Here is a 12,493-nt window from a genome sequence, read left to right on the forward strand (position 1 = left end):
GAAAGTCTGAATAGACAGACTGAGGGACATTGTCCAGAAGTGCCTCTCCCAGCAGCTGAAGAGAGAGGCTGTTCTGGGACATGGCTCCTCAGCAGTGATGATCCCTGAGTGCCAGTTTGCACCGTCAGAGTCACCAGCCCAAGAACAATTCCAGACCAGTGAGGACCACGCTCCTGGGGGCCCTGGGAACAGTAAAGGGCACAGCCTTGGCATCTCACCTCTCCTTGAGTCACACGGGACAATAAAAAGGGGATTTGTGTTCAGCTGCTGTGGAAAAAGAATCTGGCAATTCCTCAAAATGGTAGGCAAAGAATTAATGTATGAACCAACAATTCTGCTCCCAGGCACATACCCAAAAGAATTGAAAACAAGTGTTCAAACACTTGAACAAGGACATAAATGTTCATAGTGGCACTATTCACAATAGTCAAAAGGTGGAAACAACCCAAGTGTTCAACAAACACTTGTTTGTGTTAAACAAAATGTGGTACATCCATACAACAGTATTATTCAGCCTTACAAAGGAATGAAGCACTGACGTATGCTAGTGTCAATGAACCCCAAAAGCATGATGCTAAGTAAGAGAAGCCAGTCACAAAAGGTCAGGCATTGTATGAGTCCATTTATATGGAATATCCAGAATAGGTAAATCCACAGAAATAGAAAGTTGATGAGTAGTTGCCCCCTTGACAGGCTTGGCCACATGCTGGCTTCTGGACCCTCCACTCACTCACTGTCCCTAAAGTTAGTGATCCCCATTGAATGAGAGCTTCACTTTCTCCAAAGGACCTGTTAAAAGTCCCAGGTTTAAGTCTCATTTGCCTGAGCCAACCCCATGGCAGGTGGATGGAGTGCACCGCTTGGATAGGCTGGATCTTGCCATCCCTATGGTGGGGATAGGGTAGGAGTGGGGATGAGCTGCATACGACGTGCCCCACCCAAACCAGAAGACTGAGAAGGGGAGGGAGTCTGGATGGGCAAAAACAACAACATCTACTCCAGAACCACAAAGAGCGTGACTTCTCATGTCCCTCTCTTTCCTGCTCCCCCTCTCCTCCTGCTGAGACATTTTTGGAGGACATAGCATGAGGGGAATGATTTCTATGTATGTGGACCTGACTACAGGTCTTGAGTTCTTTGGCACAGTCCTAACTTTTAGTCATCTGTCCCAATATCACATTTGGATCAGATCATGTGTCCTGACTCCAGATCAGAAAACATGGTTAGCGGCCCTCACAGCCCCACTGACTACGTGGGCTTTCCCCTAATCACTTCTTTGACCACCAAACAGTCTTTGCTTTACCAGGAACTAGCTGACCCCCTGGAGTTTTATTTCAGTGATGAATAGTGGATTTGGGTCCAGGAACATAGAGCTAGTAAAAGAGAGAAAACAAGAGTGCCTTTTTCCTTGTCCTTTCCCTCCCTGAGGCTGCCATTTTTCTCATACAGGATTCAAGTCCTCCTCTCCTGGACCTCCTTCTGCAACCTGTGGCCCAACCCAAGATCTTCCTTGCTCCCTCTCTCTTGTGCGCACAGTTAGAAACCACTAGGGGCCCCATTACAGACGCGGTGATGATTAACTAAGGAATATATCCAACAGAAGGCATTCATTCCAGGAGGCTTCCATCTTCCAGGGCAGGGAATGATCCACCTTAGGGACTTCACCCCTGTTCCCACTCAGGTCCTGTGCCTGGATGAAGGAATACTGCAGGCACTGAGCTCCTCCAGAAGTAAGGAGGTGGGAGTAGGCCAGAAGCAGGGAGAATGTGGGAAATAGGCTCTTTGTCCGGGCCCAAGTCAGGCAAGCATCCAACTCATACTCAGAATCTGCTGAGTCTCTACAAATCTCTTTTTAAAGAACCAGTGCTGACCCCCATTGCAGCAAAGTAAGGAAGCCACTGCCTACTGACTTGAAAAATTTAATTAACCATCTCTGCCTAGCTCCTTGTCTAAGAAACAGGACACTTCTCTCAAGAGGACAAGGGAGATGATTTGCAGTCTTTCTGAAATGTGGAAGGAATCCAGTGTGCTGGAGGAAAGGGCAGGAGGTGAATGAAGAATATAGTTGTGGAGAGTGCCTGGTAGGATGGAAAGGCTGGGAGCTAGAAAACAAGGCTGACCTCCCTGCCGTCCCTGCCTTAGCTCTGCTCTGCACCCACGTAGCTTCACCATGCTCCCCACTGGCTCCTAACCCTTTAACAAAAACCCACCTGGTCGGTTCACAAACATATAAAAACAGTCCTTACAGACTGTTCCCTCTTGGGGGAAAAAAGCAAACCGTACAACAGAAAGCCTTTTACAATCACAAATTCACCTCTTGTGGCATCCTTTTAATGCTCGGTGAGCTGTGTCCTCCATCCTGAACGTTTCAGTCAAAATTGCATGTTTGCACTGATTGCCTGCCCCACTAACCCCACAGCCCTGTGGACTCTATTTGTTGGATGGACTCTGGAGCCAGGCTGCCTGGGCTCCAATTCCAGCTGTGCCATTTGCTAGTTGTATAACGTTAGGCAAATTAGCTAACCTCTGTGCCTCGATTTTATCATCTGTAAAATGGGGACAATAGTAATACCTACTTTATAGGGTTGTTGTGAGGACTAAAAGTATTAACCTATCTAAAGCATTTAGAATAATGCTTGCAACATAGTATGTGCCAAGAAAATGTGAATTTATAACAAATTACTACTGAAAAAGAGGTGGAGAATGGGTTTGAATAGGAACCAGCAGTCTCATTGAGAAGGCAAACCCAAACATTTACTGATATTTTAATGGGAAAGGAAAGAGTGATGAAAAAAGACAAGGGAGAGGGAAGAGGGGGAACCTAAAAAATTCAGGAAGACCTGCCAATGTGGGCACAATGTTAACAAATGATATTCTCTCCATAGATAGAGGTATAGATACAGATATGAAAGCTACATAAGCTCCATGATCATTAATCAACCCAGGTACTGGGACAGTTGTTCTTGGCACATAGTAGGTGCTCAACAAATATACTTGAATTGAAATACTGGGGGGGGGGAGAAATAATTGAAAAAATTGTGAACAACCTATAATGTAAAATATCCCATCATTTAGCAAAATTAAATATGTATAGAGAGATAGATAGATAGATAGATAGATAGATAGATAGAGCCAGTCAACCAGGCAGAGGAATCATTAAAATAATTAATAACAGGGGCACCTGGCTGGCTCAGTTCATAGAGCATGTGACTCTGGAACTCACGGTCATGAGTTCGAGCCCCACAATGGGTATAGAGCTTACTTTTAAAAAAAGAAAAAAAAGGAAAAAATGATCAACAACAGCAATTCTCTCAGGATAATGGGATGGAATTTCGGGTGATTTTTGTTTTCTTCTTTTTTGCTTTATCGAATTTTTTTTAAGATTTTATTTATTTATTTGTCAGAGAGAGAGATAGAGCATAAGCAGGGGGAGCAGCAGGTAGAGGGAGAAGCAGGCTCCCCACTGAGCAGGGAGCCCAATGTGGGACTCGATCCCAGGACCCCGGATCATGACATGAGCTGAAGGCAGATGCTTAACCCCCTGAGCCACCCAGGCATCCCTTGAATTTTTCAATTATTCTCTGTTAGTCACACAGTATTTATACAAGTCTTTTTTTTTTTTTTTAACCAACAATCTTTTATTCCCAAACTCACTTGGGGTTAACTCTTTCCCTGGCTAACACATCAACAGCATCTCTTCTTTTTATTTTATTTTATTATGTTATGTTAGTCACCATACAATACATCATTAGTTTTTTTTTTTTTTAAGATTTTATTTATTTATTCGACAGAGAGACACAGCGAGAGAGGGAACACAAGCAGGGGGAGTGGGAGAGGGAGAAGCAGGCTTCCCGCCGAGCAGGGAGCCTGATGCGGGGCTCGATCCCAGGACCCTGGGATCACGACCTGAGCCGAAGGCAGACGCTTAACGACTGAGCCACCCAGGCGCCCCATCATTAGTTTTTGATGTGGTGATCCACGATCCATTGTTTTCGTATAACACCCAGTGCTCCATGTAGTACATGCCCTCCTTAATACCCATCATCGGGCTAACAACTCCTCCCTCCCCCCTCCCCTCTAAAACTCTGTTTGTTTCCCAGAGTCCATAGTCTCTCATGGTTCATCTCTCCCTCCGATTTCCCCCCCTTCATTTTTCCCTTCCTTCTCCTAATGTCCTCCATGCTGTTCTTTATGTTCCACAAATAAGTGAAACCATATGATAATTGACTTTCTCTGCTTGACTTATTTCACTTAGCATAATCTCCTCTAGTCCCATCCATGTTGCTGTAGAAGTTGGGTAGTCATCCTTTCTGATGGCTGAGTAATATTCCATTGTATATATGGACCACATCTTCTTTATCCATTCGTCTGTTGAAGGGCATCCCGGCTCTTTCCACAGTTTGGCTATTGCGGACATTGCCGCTAGGAATGTTGCGGTGCATATGGCCCTTCTTTTCACTACATCTGTGTCCTTGGGGTAAATACCCAGGAGTGCAATTGCTGGGTCATAGGGTAGCTCTATTTTTAAATTTTTGAGGCACCTCCACAGTTTTCCAAAATGGCTGTACCAACTTGCATTCCCACCAACAGTGTAAGAGGGTTCCCCTTTCTCCACAACCTCTCCAACATTTGTTGTTTCTTTCCCTGTCCATTTTTGCCATTCTAACTGGTGTAAGGTGGTATCTCAATGTGATTTTGATTTGAATTTCCCTGATGGCTAGTGACGATGAACATTTTTTCATGTGTCTGTTAGCCATTTGTATGTCTTCCTGAGAGAAGTGTCTTTTCATATCCTCTGCCCACTTTTTGACTTGATTATTTGTTTTTTGGGTGTTGAGTTTGAGCAGTTCTTTATAGATCTTGGATACCAGCCCTTTATCTGTAGTGTCATTTGCAAATATCTTCTCTCATTCTGTGGGTTGCCTCTTTGCTTTGCTGACTGTTTCCTTTGCTGTGCAGAAGTTTTTTATCTTGATGAAGTCCCAAAAGTTCATTTTTGCTTTTGTTTCACTAGCTTTTGGAGATGTATCTTGAAAGAACTTGCTGTGGGCGATGTCAAAGAGGTTACTGCCTATGTTCTCCTCTAGGATTTTGATGGATTCCTGTCTCACATTGCGGTCTTTCATCCACTTTGAGTTTATCTTTGTGAATGGTGTTAGAGAATGGTCGAGTTTCATTCTTCTGCATGTGGCTATCCAATTTTCCCAGCACCATTTATTGAAGAGACTGTCTTTTTTCCATTGCATGTCTTGTCCTGCTTTGTCAAAGATTATTTGACATAGAGTTGACGGTCCATATCTGGTTTCTCTAGTCTGTTCCATTGGTCTATATGTCTACACATCAACAGCATCTCTAATAGGATCTAGGATGAAGGTGCAGACCTAACAAAAATTACTCCCCAACAAAGGATTACTCTCTCTCCCCCCCCACACACAGAGATATATATACACACACATCTGCGTAAGTATTTTTAAAACAGCAAAATTCACCAGTGTTGCAGGAAAAAAAAAATCCCATGCGATTTCAGTCCATAAAAAACAGCCTTTGGCAGTCTGCTGCGTTAAAAACTCCAACTCAGGATACACCTAGGAGAAAAGCATTTCCTTGCTTAAAAAAAATAAAATTAAAAAAATGTCCCTTTCTCTTTCTTCCAGTTCAACTTCTACTGTTCATTCCTAGGGACACCCACAGGATAACTGTAAAAACAAGCTCGAGCTCACTTCCCTCTGCCTGTCTGTGAAGGCTCACACAGAGGATCAGTCCTCAGGAATTTTCATCCCTAAATTTCTGGGCACTTGCAAACTGTCCTGCTGTTTCCTTCAAGGAGGGGCCTGAGGGCTCGGGGAAGGATGGAGGGAGCAGTGTACTTGGCCAAGAACTGGAATGCCAGGTGGGGCAAAGGGGGGGGCTTTCTAGATAAACATACCTGACACCTTACAACCTCAAGTCTAACCTGCCAGGTAAAAAACAAGTAGCAGCTGGCTATACCAAAGAGGTGCTTCTGTCCCCTGTCCCCTTTTACCATAAAGGTGACAGAAGAAGTCTCAGGTGTATTTGACCTCCACTCTCTCCCAGATACTGTGACCTCAAGTTTTAGGCCAGAGCCATGTTGCAAAGACAGCCATTTGGTCCCAGGGTAGAGCCTTCGCTGGTTCTGTCTGGATCAAGCTGCCACTCCTGGCAAATGCTTCAATAGCAGCTTCTAGAAAACTGCCCAGAGACAGCCCTTCTGCTCAGGGTCACAGATCCTTCCAGTTGATGGGCTCCTTGCCAGACTTCTGCTGTAGCTCATTGGTTTTAGAGAAATGTCTACATCCCAAGAACCCTCTGTACCCCGACAGCCTTAGAGAATGTCTACATCCCAAGAACACTCTGTACCCCGACAGCCTTAGAGAATGTCTACATCCCAAGAACCCTCTGCACCCCGACAGCCTTAGAGAATGTCTACATCCCAAGAACCCTCTGCACCCCGACAGCCTTAGAGAATGTCTACATCCCAAGAACCCTCTGCACCCCGACAGCCTTAGAGAATGTCTACATCCCAAGAACCCTCTGTACCCCGACAGCCTTAGAGAATGCCTACATCCCAAGAACCCTCTGTACCCTGACAGCCAGGATGGCTGTGCAGCCTGGAGCACGTGGTGGCTTTTCCTATTGATGGCACTTCCTTCCTTCTGAGCATAAGAGCCCCAGAGCAAGAAGACAAGGCCACTAGAGTTCTGACTTAGCCGGGACACAACCGCATCAGTAAATTGCTCCCATCCTCTCTCCTTATGAGAATTAGCCTGATGTGCCTGGACTGTGAGGACAGCGTTGAGTAAGAGAACACCTTGCTTGGCCCACCCGGATAAATGACCAGGATGAATGAAACCATCTATGTCTGTGGACAGCTCTTTATAAATGTTTTCCAGACTGGGCGGCGGTGGAACGGGTCTTCGAACACTAAAGCAGAGCGCATGGGCTTGGTTGGGTCCATGAAATGGATCCTGACCCAGGATGACAACCTTCACATGTCTTAGGGCACACATTTGGATCCACGTGAAGACTCGGTGTGGGGGTGGATAAACAGTGTAATGTTTTCTTTCTTCAGCAACAAATCCAATTAGCTTGATGAAATACGGTTTCCCAAATGCTGCGCTGAGCCTCGTCTGCCAACTCTCACCGAAACCCACGGGCATGTTGCGCGCGGCAAGTCTGAGCAGGGCCACCTTATTCCTCCGGATGTGGACCAACAGGGCGGGGCTCAGCCGCGAGGAGGGCAGTGTGCTGGGGTCCTCCTGCCTGGCCTGGACGGTCTTGGAGGGGCTAGCTACCGCCGCCAGGCCGGTCCGCGGGTGGGCCGGCTCCAGACTGCTGGGACGACGCTTCCCTGCCATGCTCAGGGAGAAGGAATAGAGCGTCTTCTGGCGGATCATCCCAGAGCCCAGGAGAGCAGAGGCGAGCCGCCCGGGAACCCGTGGTACGCACCAGCCCTGGCGGTCCAAACTTGGCCTGTTTATACAGTCTTTAAAAACTTATGTCAAAGTCCACTTGGGACAAATCAGTACACGTATGGTCTTACATACAGGACAAGAAATCTGGGTCAGATTTTAAAATAAAAGTTGAAATAGACATTTAAAAATTAAGAAGTGATTTGGCATTGGAAGAGAGGGCTCATAGAGATGTTTAGACAAGGAACCCATAGATTTCTGGATGGACAAGAGAATTAGGTGGCAAGGAGTGGTCCCCAGTGGCCTCATGGCAACTCCTCACTCTAGGATTCTGGGCTTCCTTTCCAAGCTCCTTATAACCAGACAGGCATCAGTGGCTTCATTAATCCTTGAGCATCATGCTGACATAAAGATGACAGTACAGGGGTGCCTGGGTGGCTCACTGAGTTAAGCATCCAACTCTGGACTTAGGCTCAGGTCATGATCTCAGGGTGGTGAGACTGAGCCGTTCATCCATTCCACATTGAGCCTGAAGGTTGTTTGTGAGTTTCTCTCTCCTTCTCCCTCTGCCCCTCCTCGCTTGTGCTCTCTCTCTCTCTAAAATAAATTAAAAAAAGAAGAAGACTGTACACTCTTTGCAAAGACAGATATGGAAACTGGAGCCCAGGGAGGTCTAAACACTAGAGCCTGTGGCTCTAATACATTCCTCATTTGTCCCTCTTTTCCTCTGCAGATACAACTTGATCCACAGTCCCCTCAATGTGGTGTGTCTATGGGGAAACTAAAAGTTTGCCATAAAATTGGCTTCATGAATTCACCTATATTCGATATCTGACACTCATCCTGGAAGGAAAACACTCCCTGTTGGGTTTCACAGGCCAGTTATTGCATGCACTCAAGGGGTATTAAAAGGATGACAGGCCAGCCAATGGAGTCATGGATTGTAAAAGACAGAGGAACTTTCCTCTCTGCTTGCCACAGTTCCTTAAACACAATATGCTCTTTCCTGCTTCCACAGTAGCACTCAGATCCACTCTCCTGACTGGGATGTTCCCTTTCTTCCAGTCCATCTGAATTCTACCCATCCTTCAGGACCAGACGCCATTCTGCCTGCTACCCAAAGCTTCTTCTGACTCCTGTGGTCCTCACCACAGGCTCCTTTCTCTCATCTATGATGAGTACCAAACAGTCAGCTCCTACCTGTACCTGCTGTGTCATGGTCCATACTGGCTTCATATATGTGCATCTTGACTCCTGAGCCAGGCTTTAAGCTCTTGAAGGGACAGCAGAGCCCAGCACGTGCGCACACGTGCGCACACATGCACATACACACAGACACTTACATCACATTGTTTTGTACTTGATAGGCTCTCAGTAAATGTCTATTCATTGATTATTTGGGAATATACCAGGAAGCAGCTGAACAATCACAGGCATTCTTTTTTTTTTTTTTTGACAGAGAGAGACACAGCAAGAGTAGGAACACAAGCAGGGGGAGTGGGAGAGGGAGAAGCAGGCTTCCCACCGACTAGGAAGCTGGATGCAGGGCTCAATCCCAGGACTCTGGGACCATGACCTGAACCAAGGGCAGACGCTTAAAGACTGAGCCACCCAGGCGCCCAAATCATGGGCATTCTTAACAAGTTCAATTAGGAATCTCATGTACCAACTATATATTATCTACAAGAGACTCACATAAGATCCAAAGACACAAATAGATTGAAAGTAAATGGGTGATGGGGTGCCTGAGTGGCTCAGTAGATTAAGCATCTGACCCTTGGTTTCAGCTCAGGTCCTGATCTCAGAGTACTGGGATTAAGTCCCACGTCAGGTTCTGCTCTCAGTGGGGAGTCTGCTTGAGGATTTATCTCCCTCTCCCTCTGCTCCTTCCCCCACTTGTGTATACTCTCTTTCAAAAATTTTTTAATTTTTTTAAAAAATGAAAGTAAATGGGTAGAAAAAGACATTCTATGTAAATAGTAACAAAAAGAGAGTTGGAGTGGCTATACTCCAGACAAAATAGACTTTATTTTTTTAAAAACATTTTTTATTTAAATTCAATTAACATATAATGTATTATTGGTTTCAGAGGTACAGGCCTGTACTCATCAGTCTTATATAATACCCAGTGCTCATTACATCACGTGCCCTCCTTAATGTCCATTATCCAGTTACCCCATCCCTCCAACCCCCCTTGCCTCCAGCAACCCTCAGTTTGTTTCTTATGATTTCTTTAAACATTTTTTTAAATGTTTTATTTATTTATTCATGAGAGTCAGAGAGAGAGAGAGGCAGAGGCAGAGGGAGAAGCAGGCTCCCCGCCTAGCAGGGAGCCCGATGTGGGACTCGATCCCAGGACCCTGGGATCATGACCTGAGCCGAAGGCAGAAGCCTAACCATCTGAGCCACCCAGGCGCCCAGTTTGTTTCCTATGATTAAGAATCTCTTGGGGCGCCTGGGTGGCCCAGGTGGTTAAGCCTCTGCCTTCGGCTCAGGTCATGATCCCAGTGTCCTGCGATCAAGTCCTGTTATCGGGCTCCCTGCTTAGCTGGGAGTCTGCTTCATCCTCTCCCTCTCCCTCTGCCAGCCACTCTGACTACTTGTGCTTTCTCTCTCTCTCTCTCTCTCTCTCTCTCTCTCGGTCAAATAAAATAAATAAATAAATCTTTAAAAAAAAAAAAAAAGAGTCTCTTATGGTTCGTCTCCAGCTCTGGTTTTTGTCTTGTTTGATTTTTCCCTCTCTTCCCCCATGATCCTCTGTTTTGTTTCTTTTAATTCCACATATCAGGGAGATCATCTGATAATTGTCTTTCTCTGATTGACTTATTTTGCTTAGCATAATGCCCTCTAGTTCCATGCACATCATTGCAAATGGCAAGATTTCATTTTTTGATGGCTGCATAATATTCTATTGTGTGTGTATGTGTGTGTATATATATATATATATATATACCACATCTTCTTTATCCATTCATCTATTGCTAGACAGTTGGGCTCTTTCCATAGTTTGGCTATTGTGGACATTGGTGCTATAAACATTGGGGTGCAGGTGCCCCTTCAGATCACATTTGTATCTTTGGGGTAAATACCCAGTAGTGCAATTGCTAGGTAGTAGGGTAGCTCTATTTTCAACTATCTGAGGAACCTCCATACTGTTTTCCAGAATGGCTGCACCAGCTTGCAGTCCCACCAACAGTGTAGGAGGGTTCCCCTTTCTCTGCATCCTCGCCAACATCTGACTTGTTAATTTTAGCCATTCTGACTGGTGTGAGGTGTTATCTCATTGTGGTTTCGATTTGTATTTCCCCAATGCCAAGTGATGTGGAGCATTTTTTCATGTGTCTTTTGGCCATTTGGATGTCTTCTTCAGACAAAAAAGACTTTAATTTTTTTAAAGATTTTATGTATTTATTTATCAGAGAGAGAGAGTACATGTGAGTGCACAAGCAGGGGGAGCGGCAGGCTGAGGGAAAAGCAGGCTCCCTGCTGAGCAAGGAGCCCCTTGCGGGACTTAGTCCCAGGATCCTGGGATCAATGACCTGAGCCAAAGGAAAATACTTAATGGACTGAGACCCCCAGGCATCCCCAAATAGACTTTAAATTAAAAATTGTTACACTAGACCAAAAGAGGACATCATATATTGAAAAAAAGGTAAATCTATTAAGAAGCTATAATAATTATAAACACATATGCACCAAATAACAGAGCCCCAAAACATATGAAACAAACACTGACAGATTTGAAGGGAGAAATGAGTTTAATGATAATAGTTGAAGACTTAAATACCCACTTATTTATTTATTTATTTATTTATTTATTTGAGAGAGAGAGAGAGAACATGAGTTGGGGGGCACAGAGGGAGAAGGAGAAGCAGACGCCCTGCTGAGCAGAGAACCCTGAGATCACGACCTGAGCCGGAGGCAGACTCTTAACTGACTGAGCCACCCAGGGGCCTCTAAATACCCACATTTGATAATGGATAGAAAATCTAGACAGAGGATCAGTAAGAAAATAGAGGCTTGTTCAGTCCAAAAGGAACCCCCTCCTCCAAATGCAAATTGGAAAGAAAAGGAGCATGATCGACCCTGTTATTGTAAGCACCTCTGTACTATCTGCAGCATTGCTTATCTATCACTGCTCAGACGCACTTTACCATGAGGTGCCACCTTGGGCACCAAGGATACTCTCCTCTCAGGTCACAAGCCCAGGGTCAACCAGCTCTGGTCTTCAGATCCCACAGAGTGCTAGGGAGATGTGCCTATGGGACATGTGGCATCGGTTACATCCTCTGCTACCAAAGCATTTAGACACTTGTCTGAGCCTAGCTTCCAATCCGACTCCTCATCCTCAGAATAATTTCATTTCAAAGGGCCTTTCTCCCAGCTCCTGGGCTGTGGTTAGCCACTGCCCTCTGCACCCTTCCTCAACAAGCCTCTCTGACCTCAAATTCAGGAAAGACAAATCAGACATCTTTCCTTTCCATCCCAGAAGGTCCTGGGTGGAATCGGTTTGGTCCTCCTCAGCCACCAGCTCTGTAAAACATGGTGTCAGGAAATTTTTGCCAGATCACATAAAACATAAAAGGTCTTCCTTTTTCCTAATTCCAGGAGAATGAGGGGAGAAGGGTTTCTGCAATTATACAACTCAAGTGACCCTTCACATGATCGAGATGATTAGCTTCTCCAGACCCGGACTTTATTTATATCTTGTTACACAACTAATTGCGAATGAATAATAAATAATAGAGGGGTTCTGAGATCAGGAAGATCAAAGAGGTTTGGAGGCACCCAGGAAATTCTGAATTTGTTACTTGGAATGCAGAATTTTTCATGAGAATTTTACCAACGGAGATTAATTTTTAAGAGAAAGTACTTTCTGGAGCAAACTTATTTTATTCAAGTTAATTTCATAATCAATTTTCTCTCTAGTGCAGCTAAACTTTCCACAATTTTTCCTATTTTAAAGAAATCATTTTCCCTGGGATCAATTCTTTTCTACTTCTATTTTTTTTCAATAAAGCAATTGATCAACTAGTTGTATTTTTAATAGATTTATTGAGATG

At 44.8% G+C, this 12,493-nt stretch overlaps 1 protein-coding gene across 1 annotated transcript; it reads right to left on the reverse strand.

Annotated features, from left to right (window-relative positions):
* Positions 1–6,239: 6,239 nt before the first annotated feature.
* On the reverse strand, positions 6,240–7,415 carry LOC114209691 (uracil-DNA glycosylase-like). The gene is made up of 2 exons (XM_028103804.2): positions 6,613–7,415; positions 6,240–6,342 (listed from the first exon to the last, which is right to left on the reverse strand). Exons 1-2 carry the CDS (start codon positions 7,413–7,415, stop codon positions 6,240–6,242), a joined length of 906 nt encoding a protein of 301 aa, XP_027959605.2.
* Positions 7,416–12,493: the final 5,078 nt, after the last annotated feature.

This window comes from Eumetopias jubatus, unplaced genomic scaffold (assembly GCF_037043125.1).
Source record: "Eumetopias jubatus isolate StellerSeaLion01/CBP00866 unplaced genomic scaffold, mEumJub1_p1.0 scaffold_9, whole genome shotgun sequence".
Taxonomy (NCBI): domain Eukaryota; kingdom Metazoa; phylum Chordata; class Mammalia; order Carnivora; family Otariidae; genus Eumetopias; species Eumetopias jubatus.